The following is a 22259-nucleotide window of genomic DNA, read 5'->3' as shown; positions in this document are numbered from 1 at the left end:
TAACTGATAACATTTTCTTCCCTGGAAGGAGGCCTCATTTTCTGGCCTTCCTTGATACCACAATCTCCAAGAGGAAATGTAGAACCATTTATTACAAGCCTTTGTCGTTGATGATTTAGGCTTGACTAATCTTATTGAGAGCAGATGATGCTTGCCCTTCACAACAACTAATGCCAACCAACTTAACTAATGCCAACCACCATGCTGGCAATGGCAACCATCTTAATCCAGCAATCTCCAGTGCTGTTCTCCAGTAACTCAGGTAATGTTGTGCAACACTGCCTTGGATCTTACAGTTACTAAAGTGAGTAACACAATCAAAGCACCCAAACAGTCCTAATGACTTTCCTTATTGCAGTTAAGACTTCCTTGAGGCCAGTAAAAGTTTTACTACCATGTGGCTAACAAGCTTTTGTGTGGGATACCATTTAAAAGTCCATACATGTGATATTTCCCACCTATTTCTTATTTCTCACCACTTACAAATTTTTTACATTTAGCCTTGTTCTCACTAAACACCGAAGACAAATCTAGAGACACAAGAAACTACAGATACAGGAATCTTGAGTGTAACTGCTGGTGTAACTCAACGGGTCAGGCAACAAGGGGGAAGGGAATGGACAGGCGACATTTCAGGTCAGGACCCTGCTCCAGTCTCAAGTTCAAGTTACATATATTATCACATACACCAATTGGTACAGTGAGATTTGAATTACCATACAGCCCTACGAACAACAGTCTGATCTACTGGCTTCCATCCAATTTCAGAATCCAAACCCTGCCTTGCACCAGCACCCAGTGCTAAGTACCTATAAACTGCACCAAGTCCAAAAACTATTCCCTTCAATGTTCTTTAGTTCTATGGTCTTATGACCATGACCAGTCCAAAGTATAAAGCAGGAGAGGAATACAACCGAGAGTATAACATGCTTATTATCCAACTTTGCACCAACCCAGGTCCACTGCAAACTAATTGTCCAATTTAACTTTTAACAACACAAAACTATGAGTTGGAAATGTTTTATGTTAACCCACTCACCTTAAATTAATCACAATTGAAACAGGAAAATAAACAGATAAACCCACTGACTCCCATGGCTATCTGGACTACACATCTTCCCACCCTGCTTCCTGCAAGGACTCTATCTCCTACTCCCAATTACTCCATCTACGTCGCATCTGCACCCAGGATGAGGTGTTCCAAACCAGGGCATCGGAGATGTCCTCATTCTTTAGGGAACGGGGGTTCCCCTCTTCAACTATAGATGAGGCTCTCACCAGAGTCTCCTCTATGTCCCGTAGCTCCACTCTCACTACCCATCCCCCCACTCGTAACAAGGACAGAGTCCCCCTTGTCCTCACCTTCCACCCCACCAGCCGTCACATACAACAGATAATCCTCCGACATTTTCGCCACCTCTATCCCACCACTGGCCACATCTTCCCATCTCCTCCCCTTTCGGCTTTCCACAGAGACCGTTCCCCCCGTAACTCCCTGGTCAATTTGTCCCTTCCCACCCAAACCACCCCCTACCCTGGTACCTTCCCTTGAAACCGCAGGAAATGCTACACTTGTCGCTTTACCTCCCACTTCGACTCCATCCAAGGACCCACGCAGTCTTTCCGGGTGCGGCAGAGGTTCACCTGCACCTCCTCCAACCTCATCTATTGCATCCGCTGCTCTTGGTGTCAACTGCTCTACATCGGTGAGACCAAGCGAGGCTTGGAAATCGCTTCGCCCAACATCCAATTGGTTCGCTGATCTCCCGGTGACCCAGCACTTCTACTCCCCCTCCCATTCCGAATCCGAACTTTCTGCCCTGGGCCTACCATGGCCAGAGTGAGTCTCACTGCAAATTGGAGGAGCAGCACCTCATATTTTCCTTGGGCAGTTTACACCCCAGTGGTATGAACATTGACTTCTCCAATTTCATGTAGACCTTGCTTTCTCCCTCCTTCCCCTCAGATTCACAGCTCTCCCACAGCCTACTGTCTTCGCCTCTTCCTTCCTTCATCCCGCCCCCCCCCCCACCCCCACATCAGTCTGAAGGGTCTCGACCCAAGACGTCACCTATTCCTTCCCTCCATAGATGCTGCCTCACCCGCTGAGTCTCTCCAGCATTTTTGTCTACCTTCAGAGATAAAACAGGAGTCATAGAGTCATACAGCACTGAGGGCCTTCTGCCCAAATTGGCTAGGCCAACCACGATGACCCAAATACACTAGAGTTCCACCTGCCCGCATTTCACCCATATCACTAAACCTTTCCTATCTTTGCACCTGTCTAAATGCCTTTTAAATGTCGCTAAAGTACCTACCTCAACTACCTCCTCTAGCAGCTTGGCCCATATACCCATCACCCTCTGCAGAAAAAGCTGCCCCTTGGGTTCCTATTAAATCTTTCCCCTCTCACCTAAACCTATGTCCTGTGGTTCTTGATTCCCATACTCTGGGTAAAAGACTCTGTCCATTTACCATATATATTCCCCTCATGATCTTATACACCTCCATAAAAATCACAACTCATCTTCCTGTGCTCCAAGGAAGAAAGTCCGAGCCTACTCAACCTCTCAATAACATCATCGACTATTGGGAGACTGTGGGAAGTATTTTGACAAATTATTAATCATGATTGTGTTGAATGGCAGAGCTTGCCCGATGGGCTGAATGGCCTACTGCTGCCTGCTAATTTCCATAAATATGTTAGTAAAAAGCCAGTTATCCATTCTTATAAATGTGCAAGTAACAAAGGTGGAAATACTTAGCAAGTGAGACATCATCTATGGAAATAGTAATATAATGGGTGTTTCAAGCTTGAGATAGGAATATAATTATTGTTAAAAGTGAGCTCTTGTTTCTATCTCCACAGGTTCCACAATGCAAGTGCTAATAATTTTTATCATTTCAGATTTCCAGCCTCTGGAATATTTTGGTTTTTTTCTATCAAGTTACAAAGGCCACACTTTCACGACACAAGGCAACATTCTTGCAATAGATAGATACATTTTATTTAATAATTTTTTCTATAGAAAGCAAAGAAAATGAAAACTCATACATTTTCAATTCTTCCATTTTACCTATTTTTGAAATGTAATAAAAAAGTATAAAACAGGCACTTGCAACAGAAGAAACGTTAGCTTACTAAAATATTTGTTAAAATAATTCTATTAAAGTCCCTCAATTTAATAGCAAATGAGATATATATCTGCATATATAAATAAGATGTGCAGTATTTACAAAACTATACAATAGCTCTAAGAAGAAAAACTGTAATAAGCAGTGCACAGAGATAATCAAAATTAAAGAAGTGGGTGAGAGACCATTTACAGTCAATCTACAGCCATCACTTTTCCTTTCACATCAGAGCCACTAGAAACCATGAAACATTTGCTATGGTTTTCTTTTGCATAGGAGACTCATTAACATGAAAACAGTAGTTTTAAACTTGCGTTTCACACAAGTTTTGACTTCTCTTTAAAACAAAAAAAATCCAATAAAACAAGTCTTTTGGAATTTCATTCTCTCTTTATCTCTAGTTTCTTGCTCCGGGGAACGAGGAACACACTGCCGTCAGCCGTCTGCTGTAGTGAGTATTCAGATGGAGAGTAGGGATTGCCATCTTCATCTCTCAGCATGCTAAAAACCTCGTGGTACAGGTTGTTCAGCTGCTGCTTGAGATGGAGGAGGTTTTTGGCATGCTCTCCCTTTTCTTGGAGAAGATCCTCTTTCTCATCCTTAAGCTGATCCATATCGTGTTCGAGGCCCACGATATTTTCCAGTTTACGCTTGCGGCAGTTCTGCGCCGCAACCTTGTTTTTGCCGCGGCGGCGGATGTCACGAATGAGGGCCAGCTGAGCCTCGTTCAGCTGGTACTTAGAAACCATTTCATTGAAATCGTCGACGGGAAGGTTAATGATCTTTCTGATGGAGAAAGGGACATTGAGTGATTTGGCCCGTTGCTCATCTCGACTGAGCCGAGCTTCCATGCGTCTGGAATGCTTGTCTTTGACAAAGGGGGATTTACTGTGGCCAGGGCTCACTGGCTGGTCATCCTTTGGTTCTTTCGTGTAAAGGTTGAGGCTAGAGTTTGACTGCACAAGATCAAGAGAGGGTGCCTGATAGTGGCCATCGTTTTGGAAATGCATTGGGTACATCTCTGCCAATTCTGGCTGTACACAGCCAGGGCTGCTTTCCATCTCGTCTCCATCAGAGTCACTGTAACCTGGGGATGGGTCACCACAAATGGACGATTGCACTGAATTATCTGGCGAGGTTTCACTGGGACTTGAGGTCATGGACAGGCCCGAGTCAGAATCCAGAACTTCAGGCAATTTTGATGGCTCCATACACTCAAATTCTTTATCCACCTTCAAGTGAGAGACGTTGATTTGTTCAAGAATGGCATCGTCCAGAATGCTGGTGAGGGACTCGTTCATGTTGATGCCCTGGGAAATATTGCCGTTCCTCGGGACATTCAGAGGCATGGAGAAAAGCTGATCGCTGAAAGGACTGTGGCCGTATGAAAGGTTCATGACATCAGAGGTATTGGTTTTGAGTGGGTGTAGTGTGGGGCTTTCGGGTGGCATTACGTCTTCGAAGAGGGAGAGGAGGCTGGTGTTGGCGCCAGCCATATGGTGACCTGGCAGATTTGCACTGAAGTTATAGGCGTCACTTGGTATCTCAGAAGGTGTGTTCTTGGAAGTATATCCTGCAGATCCAGTACTGGTGATGTTATCATTCTGCATGTACAGACACTACATCAGAAAAAAAACACACAAATATATCAGGAGACATCAACAAACAACCTCATTTTACATTAAGAAGATTTTATGATGCAAGCAAGAGATTTTCTCAATTTGCAATGGCGTAAGACATGATAGATCATAACCTGAGAGCTATTAGATTCATAGAGTCTCACAGCTGGGAAAAGATATGGTCCAACTTGCCCACACGGACCAACATGTGCCATCTATACTAGTTCCACCTGCCTACATTTGGCCCATATTCCTATAAACCGGTCCCTGCCTCAACTACCTCCTCTGGTAGCTCGTTCCATACATCCACCACCTTGTGTGTGAAAAAATTACCCCTCAGATTCCTATTAAATCTTTCCCCATTTACCTTAAACCTATGTCCTCTGGTACTCTGGGCAAGAGACTATGTGTCTACACGGTCTATTCCTCACATTACTTTCTATACCTCTATAAAGATCACCCTTCCTTGCAATGTATTTAGATAAATAAAAACATGGAAATCTGAAGAAGTTTCTTTGCCTGGAGATAGACACAAAGTGCTGGAGCTACTCAGCAGGTCAGGCAGCAACTCTGGAGAAAATGTCACGTGACATTTTCCTCTCCACTTTCCAGCGATGCTGCCTGACCTGCTGAGTTACTCCAGCACTTTGTGTCTATCGTTGGACTAAACCAACATCTGCAGTTCTTTGTTTCTACTTTCTTTGTCTTGAGATTGATTTTAACTATACAATATTGGTTGCTAAAACAATAAAACACGGATGCATTTGAAAATGAGGATAAAGATGGGAAAGAAAAGAAACCAATCACCACTGCTTAATATTTAGTTAACAAGACATTTCTGAATGCACAAATACACATGAGTTTAATGACATTGAGCTACTTTTAGTGGAAATATTTGTCCAGGAACAAACGTGGAAAACAAGGGTTCTCAAATAAACACTTCCTGTTCAGTTAGTATAAGATACTAAAAATGTAATAAATGTTGAGTTAGAATTTTTTAGAAGATTCCAAGGTTGCTAATTTGGGGCAGTTGCTGCTTTAAGGGGCTGAAACTTTCTATTAACATTTTAAAACAAAATGCAAGTTTTCAACAAGTGCAAAAGAGAAGGCAGTCAAATAGCAATGCAACTTTACTGCACTGGAAAGTTTTCACAGATCAATTCAGCATTATGAATGTCTGCACTGAGATTCAATCGTAAACTGAAAAGACGTAAAACTAAAAATTAATCTGGAAAACCTCTTGTGCCTACACGATCCTTTTCCTTTAATTATATTTACTTAGACATCATTAATTTGGGATGGGCCAGTGTGAACTCGCCATATCAAATGTAAATTGTGTAAATTTGATGAAACATACCTCATCTTTGCAATCTCTCCCAAAATAATATCTTCTCAAGTGTAATAACTATACTTAAATAGTACGGCATGTTGTATGATTAAATCCTCCAAACCGAAAAAAAGATAAACCGTGAAATATGAAAGCTTTTATTGTTTAAAATGCCCATGTATTTTCATTTAAACACACGCACTAAGACTCAAATTAAGGTCACATAATATGCCAGTGAAGGAAAAAGTAAATGGAGCTGGATGGTGACTGTCGGATTAATATCATCAGAGACAATGGCAGTGTTTGTTCAGTGGATAAACAGTATATTACAGGTCTGAAATTCTTCGGGTGTTTATTACATCCGTGCTGCCTCTGTATTAAGTGTTGAATTCAGCTATTGTATTTACCTGAAGCTCCGGGATTGAGAGCAGCTCTTGCCAGGTTTGCTCCAAATCCTCCAGAGAGTTTGTTTCAGGTGTTGTGGATGAAAAGTTTGAAGTAGCAGTTTGTTGAGCTTGGTAAGGAGCCATCGACTGTGAACTGGTTTGAGCTGGAACTGGAACGGGAGGCTCAGGTCCAACTGTATGAGACTAGAAACAATATGTTTTCTTATTAAAAACACTTCTTAAGCTGCTGCCCAACCCTTATCATAAGCTCTACATTTCCTGGGCTATATTGCAAATATCTTTGAGGAACTATTTTGGTTCCCTGAATCTCAACAGTTACATTTCCTCATTGAAGCTATCAAATATGTTTACGATGATAACAAGAATAGATAGTTAAACAAAACAAGTTTTACAATTAAGGTTTTGCACAAAAAAAAAGAATCAAACACGTAATTACTTTGAACTTAGTATACTTAATTTCCCAAACTGCTAAAGTTTAAATAAGGTACACAAAATTGCTGGGGAAACTCAGCGGGTGCAGCAGCATCTATGGAGCGAAGGAAATAGGCGACGTTTCGGGCCGAAACCCTTCTTCAGACCGTTTAAATAAAGTTTAAATAAGACCGGTTTTAAAACAACAGGCTAAAATCTCATGCCTTGCAACTAGAGGAATTGGTTTTTTTTTTTAAACATTTCATTTTGAAGTAAAGCATTAGGAGTTGAACAGGCACTTTTCTGAGGTGTGTGTTTGGTTGGTAGAAAGGACTCACCTCTATACCCTCTACAAATGGGAACGATTCCGCAAGGAGCTGCATACATTCATCAAACGACAAAGCTTCATCATCTCTCTCTGCTGTCTTTGCAATCTGAATTCATATTGGTCGGGAACATAATAAAATAAATAAATGGGAGAGAACAGAAAAATTATTAAATTTTTATGAAATAGTTTATTATATACATACTCCTACATGTATTAAGGTAGAAATTTATATAAGCATTTGATACATTTACAAATCAGTCTTTAGAAACCTGTTGTTGGAGCACAGAGCAGTTCCATAAGCTTGTGTCATTCTCCTTTTCGGGCTGTAAAAAATTGATTTACCTGCGCAGATTCCGAGATTCCTCCTGGGATTATGGCTGCACTCTGCTTTGCCGGTCGGATTGCGACAAATTCGCCCGTCTCTTCATCTAACTGCAGCTGGGCCAGCAGAGCGCTCTCACGTTCCTTCTGCAACTGTTCTTGTTTCTCCTTCTCAAGTTTCTTCTGTTTCTCTAGTTCGTGCTCCTTTTGTCTGTAGTTATAATCAAAATCTTCACGGACAACACCGAGATCTATGTCCTGCCTCCACAGGATGTCAATTAAATCTAAGTTCTGTATTAAGACAAAAGGAAAACGCGTGTCAAATTAGCAACAGTCCAATGAACTGCGCCAATGAATGTGTCACATACATCATCAAGTGTTGGTATGGGTTAAGTATTTCCACCGATCTAAAGATTAGGTGGGAATGGTTAACCAGTTCCAAGTATCACACCTTTAATATTTACTGCCACAACTAGTTCATTATTCACACTAGTAATCATGTTTCAGCTAGGTTAAAATGTTGGCATAGCAGAAAGAAAACACTGAGTGCTAAATAGTGCAGCAGAGTTTGAAATATGCAGGCTCTTAAACAGAACTGAGTGGTGCTCAGATAAGCATCAGAGGGCCAAAGGACTCCAGTTTAGTTAGTTTAGAGATACAGCCCAGAAGCCGGCCCTTTGGCCCAACGTTCAACCGGACCAGCAATCACCCCGCAAAATTTACAATTTTACCAAAGCCAATGAACCTACAATCCTCTGGAGTGTGAGAGGATACTGGAGCACCCAGAGCAAACCAGACAGCACCCATAGTCAGGATTGAACCCGGGTCTCTGGCACTGTAAGGCAGTAACTCTACAGCTGCGTCACCATGTCGCCCTGCTATTGCAGGTGAAAGAACATCTATAAACAAGCTGAAGTTCCACTGAAAAGTAATTATTTTTGAACATTCAGGACTTAGGTTCCCATGTATGGGGATTAAGTATGGTTTCACGGCTGCATTTTATTTTTTCTAAACAATCCATACACTTCTGTTAGCCATACTTCAGTTAACAATATTTAAAATGAAGATGGGATTTTTTTGTGATATAAATTTTGACTCCAGGGTTCACACGTATTGGAAGGAATGAACCAGACAGCCATTAGTTTTAAGATTACATTTAAGTATAAATTAAAGGGCAGCACAGTGGTGCAGCTGGTAGAGCTGCTGCCTCACAGCACCACAGACCCGGGTTTATTCCTGGTGCAGTCTGGATGGAGTTTGCAGGTTCTCCCTGTTACCATGTCGGTTTTCTCCAGGTGTTCCGGTCACCTCCCACATTGTAGGTTAATTAGCCTCTGTAACTTGCCCCTAGTGTGTGGGGAGTAGATGAGAAAGAGGGATAACACAGAACTATGTCACAGAACAGGTGATCGATGTAATGGTGTGGTAGGCCGAAGGGTCTGTATCCATGCTGTGAGTTTTCCAATCACATTCAATTTAATCAAAGAGCAAAGGACAATTGGGAAATAATACCAGAAAACAATTGGTTCCCTTGGTTAAACACTTTAAAGTCATTGAGTCATACAGTGTGGAAACAGGCTCTTTGACACAACTTGCCCACACCAACTAATATGCCCTATCTACACTAGTCCCACCTGCCTGCATTCGGCCCATATCCCTCCAACCCTATCCCATCCAATGCATTGGACTAAATACTTCTTAAACATTGTGGTGATACCTGCTACAACTACCTCCTCCGGCAGCTCATTCCATACACCCACTACCCTTTGTGTAAAATAAGTTACTCCACAGGTCGCTATTAAATCCCCCCCCCTCCCCCTCACCTTAAACGTGTGTCCTCTGATTCTCGATTCCCCTACTCTGGACAAAATACACTAATTTTCCATTACATTTTCATGAGAGCAGGTACTTAGTGAAATGGAATATGAAGCACTACAATTTCATATTAGTCACATTACATTTGGTCTTTTAAAGGTACTTCCTAAACAGCCAACCAAATATTTTTTCATAACAAAAAATACTATTTTTGTGAAGGAAAAGCTGCCGGCACCAGATAGAATTTCAAAGCTGGCACATGAACGAGCTCCAATACTTGATCTGGCATGCAAATGCTGCAATTACCTTGTTAATATTTGAAATGAATAGGGTATTCTATTTTGATGGAGAGCAGGTAGGGATTCCTGGAATATAAAAGCTGCCTTTGTAGGTTGCCAACAACTAGAAATACCTTCTTGTTTAATGTTTGATGAGCATTTCAGTTAGTGTTCTCTATTTAATTTCACGGCAACAGCTTATTATAAAACCACTGCGCTTGGGATGGGATCAGGAACATTGTGCTGCATAAATTAAACAGTTACAATGGCCAGTTTTAATAAAAGATGTATAATTTATAATAGATAGGGGAACTCCATTGCTCAGAAAGTAATTTAATAGTCTCGCACAAACATCGCCATTTAAAGCTAAAGGGAAACAAGAGACAATTCATGCATTATGAAAACCTGAACAGACGGCATCTTCATTTCCTTGATTACTCAACACAATTGCATCATCTTACTGGAACTGAAGCTCTGGTCTGACTGTAAGGGCTGTGCACAGGGGAAATACATACCTGCTCAATCCTGTCACCACAAGAATGAGCTGCTTTGCATATTGACCAGCGTAGAGGAAGAAATGGGAAAAAAAATAATAGATACTTGTTTGGCATGCATTTCAATTTAAACGAGGGCATCAAAATATTGTATAAGGACTACTCCTACTTGTGCAGTTTAGTTTAGAGATACAGCACAGAAACAGGCCCTTTGGCCCACACCGACCAGCGATCCCCACACACGAACACTATCCTACACACTAGGGACAATTTTAATTTTACCAAGCCAATTAACCTACAAACCTGCACGTCTTTGGAATGTGGGAGGCAGCTCCCAGAGAAAAGCCAAGTAGATCATGGGGAGACCAAACAAACTCCGTACAGACAGCAACCCGAGCCTCTGGTGCTGTAAGGCAGCAACGTTACCGCTGCACCACCATGCCACCCCTTCAACCAACCCAGTTCCTCTGTGATAGAGGTCAGGTGATCTTGCTCCGTGCCTCTGCCACTTATTTGTAAGCCAGCCACAGAATATGTGACAGCAACTCTGAGATGAATTAGCCTTTAGTTCTTGTACTTTCCCAGATGTCATATGAGGAACAAATATGTGTGTCTCTGATACAGAGAACCATGGCTGAATTAGTTGGTAATTAAGTTCACACTACTGTAACATTTTTGTACAACTTCAATGACAAATTTAGAACGTGTTTAGCATTTTTGTCGCCATTTATCTACTTTTTATTCCGAGTGATCATGGACATTCATAAACAAGCCAGTGCCTATTCAAAAACAGATCTTTAATGAACCCAAGAGGTGTCTTCCCTAATAACAAGGTGTTGGGAAGGCAGAATAAGGAATTGCTTAACATTCCTCTGTAATTTTCTATGATGCAATTAAACAAAACTGAGTTTGAGTTTAGTTTATTGTCATGTGTACTGAGGTACAGTGAAAAACTTTTGTTGGGTGCTAACCAGTCAGCAGAAAGTCAGATTACAATCGAGCCATCTAGAATACCTAGATGATCTCAGAATACCTTGCTACACAAATCATAGACATTTCCAGAGTCACTTTAACCCTTTGCTTCATACCCAACAACATACTGGATTGGACCCAAGGTCTCGAGTAATTTATGGAAACTTAAGACTCTGAGAACAATGGAAAACACTGGGTTATCGAACTTGTGTCTGGACGCCAGCCCTCTACTAATGCAGGCTGCAATTGGTGAATTATGGCATGGCATGGGAAAACATGGGGTGTGTTGTGTTTGTTCTGGCAGAAGCCTACATCTGAGGAATCACAGGGTCAGCTCCTGGCAAAGATCCATAGGTATAGTTTTCTCCTCTTTGTAACATTAGACAAAGGTATGGAAGCAGCCAACACATGTAAGCTGACAACACCCTGCTCACTCTCAATACCCTTCTCCGCCTATTCATTAGTACGATACCATCAGATTGCTTAATCTTGGACAGGCCAAAATTTAATTCCTGACACAATAATGGAAAACCAAAACTTGCAAATCCTCTTTATAAACTCTATACTGTCTCACCAACACCCATTGAATTTACATTAAATTACGCTAAATCAATTGTGAACTGCAAGCAACAATATTTCTGACCTTGTATCCTTTTCATTACAAACAATTCTTCTCTCCTCTTCTTCAACTTAATAGATCACCAACCTTTCCTTACCTGTCCATAACTTAAACCTTGCTGGAGGAGGCAGTTGAGGCAGGTACTATCACAACATTTAAAAAACATTTGGACCAGTACATGGATAAGATAGGTTTAGAGGGATATGGACCAAATGCAGGCAGATGAGACTCGTGTACAGGGGACATGTTCTACTGTAGTCACCCTTGACTCTTACTTCAACACTGCCCTAGTATCCTTCCAATCTTCTATGCCCTTTAAAGTCCATCTGGCCTTAAACTCTGCTTCTCAACCTAATCCACATCACACTGAGCCTTAACAGCCTGATGTGACCCAGCCACAAATTTAAAGTACTCATCGTTGTATTTCAAGGACCACGTTGAGACATGAAACAAAGCATGGCCACACCCCGGCCTAAGATCCCATCTCCATTTATAACAAATTAAAATATACTAACACCAACATTTACACGCTAATTTTATATTCCAGTAGATTGGTCTTGAGGTGATACCAGTATGAGGCCTGCGATACCTGGATCTTGTTAGTGAGAGCCTCAAATGAAATCATTAATTACACTATTTCCACTGTTTTTCTTCAAAGCAACTGAGTTAGTTGGTCATTAAGGGTAGTTTACACCCCAGCAGCATGAACATTGACTTCTCTAATTTCAGATTGTCCTTGCTTTCTCCCTCCTTCCCCTCCCCAGCTCTCCCACAAGCCTACTGTCTCCACCTCTGCCTTTCTTTTTCCCCTCCGACATCAGTCTGATGGGTCTCAACCTGAAACATCGCCTATTCCTTCTCTCCATAGAAGCTGCCTCACTCGCTGAGTTCCTCCAGCATTTTTGTCTATCTTTTAGTTGGTCATTAAGTTCTATTCAGCCTATTTTTCCATGACCTATGTGTTATCCTATGTCTTGGGGGGCGGTCCCTTGTGGCAGTGGCTCCCTGCATTGCGTCTGTCTTTTCTTCTTTCTTTTGTCTTGTTGGGAGTATGTTTTTGGTTTATTTTTAGCTGTGTATATGTGGGGGGGGGCGGGTGGGGGAAACATTTTAATCTCTTCCCTGAACGGGGAACGCGACTTTTCCCTTGTCGTGTCTCCGTTGTCGTTGGGGCCTAACATCGTGGAGCTGGCGGCCTCCAACCGGAATCGACCTGAGGGCTCCAGTCGTAGAGCCTGCGGACTCACCATCGCGGAGCTGGCTGACTTCGGAGCTGCGGTGGCGCTGCGGCTGCGACCCAACTTCGGAGCTTCGGCCACAGGCCCTGTGGATGGTAAAATCGGGATCTCGCAGGTCCCTGGTGGGAGACCGATTTTCGGAGCTCCCGCAACGGCAACTTCGCCCGCCCGAATCGAGGGGTTTGAATCTGCCCGGAGCAGGGCCTTACATCATCCCACGCGGCTTAAACGGTCGTGGGACTTACCATCGCCCGCCGGGGGCTTTAACATCGGAAGCCCCGGTTGCCTTGACGTTGCAGTTTGGCTGCCTGACCGCGGGAGAAGAACAAAGGATAGGGAAGAGATAAGACTTTTGCCTTCCATCACAGTGAGGAGGTGTTTGGACGTTTATGTGGAATGGTGTTAATTGTGTGTTTTGGTCTTTTTTTGCTGTTATGACTGCAGGAACAAAATTTCGTTCAAAACTTGCATGTTTGAATGATAATAAAGGGCAATTTAATTAAATTGAATCCTTGTTATAGATAAAGGGATATGTCATGCATGCCAAAAAGAGAGACCAAAACTAGACCCAGTACTCATTTATTTCATTTTATGTAACTCATGCGCTGCACTCATTCGGTTATATATTTTACTTTACAAATATTTCTGGCTGCATTATTTGGTTTCGATTCCACTACAGGGTTATGCAACCCGGAAAATCTCAGACTTTATGGTTCGAAAATGTCAACTTTTTACAGCTTTGACGTTCAGGGATTTTGGGATTGCAGAAGTGTTCATCAAAAGAAATTGCACAAGAAATGCTACGGAAATTCATCTTGTAGGTTGCACCCACCCAACCACATCGCATGGTCACCAAAATCAATTACTGAATTGCGTTATAGAGGATGTTAAAGTAATTTGTTGAAGGTTGCAAGCCTCGAGAGTAGATTCAAAATTTCTGGTTGTGTGAAATTGAAGTTAGCTGAAGCAACGTCAAAGTTGGTGCAAGGAAGGGTATTTAAAATTTCATTTATAGGTATACCAACCTCACTTGGAGAAGATAAGGCAGATGGGATGTAACTGGACTTTGTACAGAGACAGCAAAGGACAGCTGACCTTGTGCAGATAACATGCCAAACACACAGTAAAGATGAGCAGCAGTAACATATTTTATATCATGTTTATACAAGGAAAGTAGAAATCTGATAATTACTGATTCGTGATTTTAAAAGTTCATGTATTTAGAATAATGCCTGTGGGTCATTATCTCAGGTATATCTCCCCTCCTCTCATGTCCTCTAAACCTAAATAGTGTTGCGCTTGCCGCATGCAGTCGCATGCTCGTGGGACAGGCCCTTAACTGTTCCTCTCTCTTAACACAAACACCTTCACCCAAGTGATTCCAGCAATTTATGTTTTTATTTCAAATTTCCAGCAACTTCCATATGAAGTTTTAGAAATTTCAAGCAACTATTATAGCAAAACAGAGATAAACCATTGACAGTCTAAAGGTGTTCTCATCTAACTACAGTGCTAGAATCTTTGCACCAGTATGTTCATAACTACATTCGGCTTGGCTCAGTAGCAGCACACAATTCTGGAGTTCTTGGACAACTTCAGATAGATCAGCCATAAGTTAGATTGATATTTCTGTATGGTACGACAGGTTGTGTGTTGAATGGTCAAGTTATACGATCCTCCAGATTAGACATCGAGCAAGGCATTGAAGAAAGCTAATGATATGTTTGTTGGCCTTCATAACAAGAGGAGTTGACTATAGGAGCAGAGAGGTCCTACTGCAGTTGTACAGGGCCATAGTGAAACCACCCTGGAGTATTGTGTGTAGTTTCGGTCTCCAAACTTGAGGAAGGCCATTCTTGCTATTGAGGGAGTGCAGTGTAGGTTCACGAGGCTAATTCCCGGGATGGCGGGACTGTCATATGTTGATAGATTGGAGCGGCTGGGCTTGTATACTCTGGAATTTAGAAGGATGAGAGGGTATCGTATTGAAACATATAAGATTATTAAGGGTTTGGACACGCTAGAGGCAGGAAACCTGTTGCCAATGTTGGGGGAGTACAGATAGTCATGCCTTTCTGTCCACTCAACTCCACCTGTTTTTTCTTGTAACTTCCTTGTTTATTTCAACTTCCCCATTTCCCATGGAAGTTCACCAACTGGATACGTTAACTCCCTCCATCCACATGAAAGACTCTAATGTTACCAAGGAGTGGGCGGGGTTGCATTCCTCAAAAACAGTACATAACGTCATTGTCCTTCGTGCAAAGCTGCACGTCTCTCAAAACAAATACATTTTGTGTTGATTATTTACTTTTTGCCCACATTGGTTCTGCAAGAGTAAATATTATTCTGTATCTCAATTTTTTGGGTAGCCGTTTGCGAATTCTGTAGGAACCCAAGTGGCAACTTTTTCTTTTACACAAAGTGTGGAGCTGTCAGAAAACGTAGTTGAGGAAGGTACTATCACAACGTTTACAAAAACATTTGCACAAGTACATGGATAGGATAGGTTTAGGGGGATATGGGCCAAACGCAGTCAGGTAGGACGCGTAGATGGGACATGTTGGTCGGCATGGGCAAGTTGGGCCGAAGAGCCTGTTTCCATGCTTTATGACTCTATGAGTGAAGGTCCACTGGATGAATAGCCATAACACAGGACTTCCTGACTCAATGACTATTAAACTTGTCTGCTTTTATTTCACTTTCTAAAATATGTCTTTCAAATGTCTTTTGAAATTCTCAAGATACTCTGAATGGGTTCAGATTTAAACATTCAGTGTAAATGGCAAAGCATACAGAGCTTCCCAATGCCTGAAAGTATTGTGGTTCAACAGATAAATTTGTGTCGGGTGGCCAACATATTTTTAGAGGGCAGACTAGGCAAATGGACAGTGGCACAATGGTAGAGTTGCTGCCTTACAGTGCCAGAGACTCAGGTTCGTTCCTGACACCAGGTGCTGTCTGTATGGAGTTTTATGTTCTCCCTGTGACCGCGTGTGTTTTCTGTGGGTGCTCCGGTTTCCTCCCACATTTCAATGGCCTACAGATTTGTAGGTGAATTGGGTTCTGTAAATTGTCCCTAGTGTGTAGGATAGTGCTAGTATATGGCGTGATCACTGGTCGATGCAGACTCGATGGGCTGAAGGGCCTACTTCCACTGTAAACTAAAGTAGAGACCATCAGTCTTCATTTTAATGGCAAGTAAATAGAGGTGAGAAGAAGCAGGGTCACAAGATCAGTAGGGTCTGTGGGCTATAAGAGGAGAAACCTTTCCAATGAAAGAATGTAGAAACAAGGAACTGCAGACACTGGTTTACCAAGGAAAGACACAAAATGCTGGAGGAGTCTAAAGAAGGGCTCCCACCTGAAATATCACCCATCCATGTTCTCGAGGAAAGTTGCCTGACCTGCTGAGTTACTCCAGCGCTTTGGGTACATGTTATGAAAATCTGCATAGATATTGGAATAATGAGCAGTACTGCAAGGCCTGCCTCTGACCTTTCAACGGTACACCTCTTCAATAGAAATAAACATAGAAGACAATTGTAAATGAATGATGGGCAAGGCAGCAGGTTTGGTGAAAATATTTCAGGCAAATAATCACAGTGGTCAGGGTCATTTTCTAAATGATTTATGTACTGAACAGGTTTTATTCTTGTGCTGAAGATGGATCCAAACTGCACTTCAATGATACTTCACTTGGGAGTTATGTTTTTTTCCTTCCATTTCAACACACGTACACTCCCACCATCCACGACTCCACTACCTTTAATCCTCCTCTTCAATTATGGAAGTAAAAACAGCTTTATAATTTTGCTGCAATCCTAAATTTTCCTCATCCAATCAGTCCAACTTGGGCTTCATTGAGATTGTTAGAGTTGGTAAAATGATCTATTCACTTGTTCAGCGCCTAGCCTTTATTTGAACCTTTATTAACGTACTAAGACAACAAACAAAGTAATTTTGCAGATAGATTACAAAATCCACCAAAATTAAAGCTTTTTCAAAAAACAATTCATCTAATTACGAAGATAGACACAAAAAGCTGGAGTAAATCAGCGGGACAGGCAGCATCTCTGGAGAGAAGGAATGGGTGACATTTCGGGTCAAGACCCTTGTTCAGACTGGGTCTCAATCCAAAACGTCACTGATTCCTTCTCTCCAGAGATGCTGCATATCCCGCTGAGTTACTCCAGCTTTTTGTGTCTAACCTCGGTTTAAACCAGCATCTGCAGTAGCTTCTAACACATTTCATCTAATTACGAGTTCTTGTTAAAGGAAGTAACACACATTCACTATCACCAGCCACAAACTACAGAAGATGTATAATACAGTAAAAAGGTACGCAGTACGTTGGATGATGTACATTATCTTACTTCATTCAGATTTATCATGCTGGTCTCACAATATGGATGGTATCCTCTGTGACAGTTAAAAGATTTTTTATCAAAATGCTATCAAAACATATACAACTGACAGGAGAGACTGAACTGGCTAGAACATTTTTTTTCCAGAAAGGTGTTGAGGTAATGTCATTAATGTCCGCAATTTGACATGGGGGATGTAGAGAAAATGTTTCAACTTGTAGTAGTCTAAAACCAAAACCCCTACAGATAGACGAATCATAAATCCAGAGTTCAGAACATGTCTCTAGTCAGAATTATTAGAATATGGAGTCACATTGATATACCCAAGGGAAAGCTGGATAGCTCATGAAGGTAAAGGTGTAGAAGTAGAGAGTGCACTGACTGGCCTGTTTTTGTGCTAAAAAATATATAATTATGCAATAACGCCAAAGCAATGCTGGAGAATAAAAGAACAGTGCACCTATAAGTATCTAACAATAATATTTGGTTGATGATCTCTGTTCTATCCCCTTAGATGCCGGGGCGTGAGCATTTTCAACATTTTCTGTTTTGACTTCAGGTTTCCAGCATTGGCATTTAATTATTTTTTTCATTTAATTCATAGTATCCTGTGATTTCTGCTATAAATAAGCAGGCTCATGCACCAGACCATCCTTCATGTGTCATAATGTACAGTAGACAAAAACAAACAATACATCAGGCAAAAATAATATTTTACACCAGGGATACTAGTTTGTTAAATGTTTGTGGATTTCATACCAATTCACATGATTTACCAAACAACTTGCCCAATTCTTCAATGAAAATTAAAATATCTACTTTTCATGCATTGAAGCAGGTCAAATGTCGTGACGGGAAATAGACTACAAATGAAGTGCAAGCAGAGCTGAAGGATAAGTAGAATGGTAGGCGCACAGAACTGGCTTCAATCTTTAGCCGAAAACATCTGTATCAGTTTGCAACTATGAATAATTTTACAGGTACGGTCATTTGGTAGCAGTACACACACACAAATGGTGAAAAGCACAAAAATGCTATGCTTACGTGCATGAAGTGATATTAACACGACAGATGACTAAAGTATAGCAGTTGGGAGGTCATGTTGTAGTTGTATAAGATGTTGGAGAGGCCACATTTAGAGTATTGTTTTCAGTTCTGGGCATCGTGTTATAGGAAAGATGTTGCCAAGCTGGAAAGGGTACAGAGAAGATTTACATGGATGTTGCTGGGTCTAGAGGGCCTGAGCTATAGGGAGAGGTTGAGTAGGATGAGGGGTGATCTTATAGAGGTGTATAAGATCATGAGAGGAATAGATCGGGTAGATGCCAGTGTCTCTTGTCCAGGGTAGGTGAACTGAGGACCAGAGGGCATAGGTTTAAGGTGAAAGGGAAAAGATTTAATAGGAATCTGAGGGGTAACATTTTCACACAAAGGATGGTGGATGAATGGAACAAGCTGCCAGACGAGGTAGTTGAGGCAGGGACTATCCCAACATTTAAGAAACAGTTAAACAGACACATGGATGGGACAGGTTTGGATAGATATGGACCAAAGGTGGGACTAGTGTAGCTGGGACATGTTGGCCGGTGTGGGCAAGTTGGGCCAAGGGGCCTGTTTCCACACTGTACAACTCTATGACTATAAGAGATACAGTCAGAAATTCAAGACTGCAATAGATATGGTTTGTTCACTTGTGGGTATGACAGAAATGGGAGCACAGAAAAGAAAAACAGGCAGGTGAAGTAAGATACCCGTCACTGGAACATCAACCACCCACCATTTTAGCTGTTCTAACACTTTAAAATATTTTTGGCTCAGTTATTTTGCGTCCAACTTTCTTTCATTAATATATCTCCAGCCACTGTTTTCTGCTTAAAACATTTTTCTTCCCCTCTGATATGCATGGATAATTGTTTTCCCTCTCCTTTCACCTTAATTGGTTCTTTTCTTAAATGACGTTCACTTTGGAGTTTTTAATAAGGGAAGGATCCCGACCCGAAACGTCACCCATCCATTCCTTCCACAGATGTTGCCTGACCCGCTGAGTTAATCCAGCACTTTCATTAAGTTTGTTTTTTGCCTGGTGTTTCAAAATTATCACACTTGACTGCGTGCTTGCAAGATTAATCGCAATATCAATTTAATTGCAAAGAGATCTTTTCAGTTTTTGTGCAATCTGAATACATATCTGAGAGAAAAGCAACGGGCCAGAGATACTGCATCCGCTGCTCTAGATGTCAGCTGATTTACATCGGGGAGACTAAGCTTAGGTTGGGCGATCGTTTCGCCGAACACCTCCGCTCAGTCCGCAATAACCTACCTGAACTCCCGGTGGCTCAGCACTTCAACTCCCCCTCCCATTCCCAATCCGACCTCTCTGTCCTGGGTCTCCTCCATTGCCAGAGTGAGCAACAGCGGAAATTGGAGGAACAGCACCTCATATTCCGTCTGGGGACCTTGCGTCCGGATGGCATTAACATTGAATTCTCCCAATTTTGATTTACTTGCTGTCTCCCAAAAATGTTTCTTGCTGTCTCCTCCCCTTCCTTAACCCTCTAGCTGTCTCCTCCCACCCTCCGCCTACCCTCGGGCTCCTCCTCCCCTTTTCCTTCCTTCTCCCCCCCCCCCACCCCCCATCAGTCTGAAGAAGGGTTTCGGCCCGAAACGTCGCCTATTTCCTTCGCTCCATAGATGCTGCTGCACCCGCTGAGTTTCCCCTGCAATTTTGTGAGCCAGAGATAAATATTAGATTACAAAGATCCCATGTAACAGAATGAATTCCAAAGATTTTTAACAATACTGGACACTTATTTAAGTGATGCATTTAAAATGAAGATAGAAGAATAAAAGGCCGAGCTTCATTAATGAGGTATTCTCAATTTGCCTGTTAACCCACTTGGAACTTTTCCAATAGATAAGCTGAGAACACCTGTTTACAGCTACGCCTGTTGCACAGTCCAGGTTATATCTGCTTTTTGACCCAAATGGCAAGCACGCTACAACTGGACTCAATTCTTAGATTAAGAACGAGATGGGAAATGGACATTAGGCATGCTTCCCATTTCCTGATTACTATTCAGTAGTTGTTGTGGACAAAATAAAATAAAGTGGCATTTTTAGGATTGTAAATGAAGACAAAGAAAGAAGATAATCTATGGCATTGTGTCCATATCAGCACTGGGAAAGAATGGAGCATACTGAGCAATTAGCCCAAATATTCCTCATCACAGGCACTATTTCAATGACTTATTTGTGGTTATGTCACTCTTAAAGTTCTGTTTTTGTGCCATCAATGATTCAATTATACTTTATTGCCACATGAACCTAGGTATTGGGAAATGCTTGTTTTGCATACAACCCAGTAAAATCATGTAGCAGATCTCACCTATGCTGTACACAAGTTGCGCCCTGTTATGGCGCTGACATTGTAACGAAAGTTCACCGAACATTCCTATCCACTGCCTGCCGCTGCACGCATTTCTCGTTATATTTTCATCATAAACATTAGCCCTCAAATGATTAGTTCAAATCTTTCTATGCCCTTGCCTGTCTCATCCCCAATGTCTCTCGACTACAACCCTCCTAGATCCCAGTGTTCCTCCAATTCCATTCTTATGCAACCCAACTTTGTTTATTCCAACAGAAGTAGCTACACTTTCAGCTACTTGGATCCCTAACCTTTGACATTTCATCCATGAACTTCTGCATCTTATCTATTTTTCAATGTTCTTTAAACTTACCTCTCTGACCAATTTTTAACGGATTTTTTAAAAAATCACATTTTTTTTTTTTAAATAGCCGCTGAAGAATGTTTAAATAATCACTCCTGTGAAGAAAACAAAATGTGAAGGAAAGAACTGTAGATGCTGGTTTAAATCGAAGATTGACACAAAATGCTGGAGTAACTCAGCGGGACAGGCAGCATCTCTGGGGAGAAGGAATGGGTGATGTTTCGGGTCGAGACCCTTCTTCAGTCCTGTGAATAATCTATGAATAATTATAGGATAATGGAAAGGTAATATGTTAATACAAAGTGGTTGTGCATGAAGCCATTTTGTTACACTAAAGCATTGTGTTCAGGTTTGACTAGACCTTTAATCCGCAATCCTCACGTGGTTCTATCTGTCTCCATGCCAACATGAAAACACACCCAATATATAGGTTTCATATTTGCAAAACCACAAGATTAGATCCTCCCCTAACAATCAGCTGCACCCATTGTAGGAGAAGGCATATATTACTAGAACGATTAATCTTGTATTTCTCCATCAAAGTACAGAATGCACCAGCCCGGACATGAAAAGTAAAACTCTAGATTGTACTCGTAACCAAGTGCTGGTATTAAATGGACACATCTGACTAGATGCTTAGGAGGAATAGTTAAATGTCAGTGGAGGATTGACTACCCATTAAGTGCCCCAAACAATTTTTCTTTCCGTTGAAATCAATGGATGTGAAAATATGGTGGTGTTGCAGCAATTAAACTACCGCACAATTAATCCAGAGTTCACCCAATAACCAGAGAACTGAAATCCAAACCCTACCGTGGCAGCTATGGAATTTAAATTCAGTTAATGATTAAAGCAAATTTCTGTATTTTGTTTTATTAATTCGGGGTGGCACAGCTGTCAGTACGGAGTTTGCAAATTTTCCTGTGACCGCATGAGTTTTCTCCAGGTTCTCCAATTTCCTCCCACACTCCAAAGACATACAGGTTTGTGAGTTAATTGGCTTCGGTTAAATTGTAAATCGCAGTGGGCCAAAGGGTCTGTTTCCGTGCTGTATCTCTAAAGTGTAAAAAAAGTCTAATTGAAAGATACAACAAGCCTTTTGGCCCACCGAATCCACGCCGACCATCAATCACCTGTTCACAGTAGTTCTATGTTATCCCACTTTAGCATCCATTCCCCACACATTAGGGGTGATTT

General features: G+C 41.6%; 1 protein-coding gene across 3 annotated transcripts in view; it reads right to left on the bottom strand.

Moving 5' to 3' along the window:
• Positions 1-2986: 2986 nt before the first annotated feature.
• nfe2l2 (nuclear factor, erythroid 2 like 2) overlaps positions 2987-22259 on the bottom strand; it is a 34439-nt gene continuing 15166 nt past the window's right edge. For 2 of the 3 annotated variants that reach the window (XM_033023869.1, XM_033023872.1), the window contains exons 2-5: positions 7570-7839; positions 7238-7333; positions 6489-6671; positions 2987-4754 (exon numbers count right to left, since the gene is read on the bottom strand). In XM_033023869.1, coding sequence (XP_032879760.1) covers positions 3516-4754; positions 6489-6671; positions 7238-7333; positions 7570-7839 — 1788 coding nt within the window. In that variant the 3' untranslated portion in view covers positions 2987-3515. Of the gene's footprint in view, positions 4755-6488; positions 6672-7237; positions 7334-7569; positions 7843-22259 lie in introns of all 3 variants that reach the window. The other variant, XM_033023870.1, reaches the window with a different exon arrangement.

The sequence above is a fragment of the Amblyraja radiata genome, chromosome 7 (genome assembly GCF_010909765.2).
Source record: "Amblyraja radiata isolate CabotCenter1 chromosome 7, sAmbRad1.1.pri, whole genome shotgun sequence".
Taxonomy (NCBI): domain Eukaryota; kingdom Metazoa; phylum Chordata; class Chondrichthyes; order Rajiformes; family Rajidae; genus Amblyraja; species Amblyraja radiata.
The sequence above is the reverse complement of the archived record's forward strand: the minus strand, read 5'-3'. Positions and strand labels throughout refer to the sequence as shown.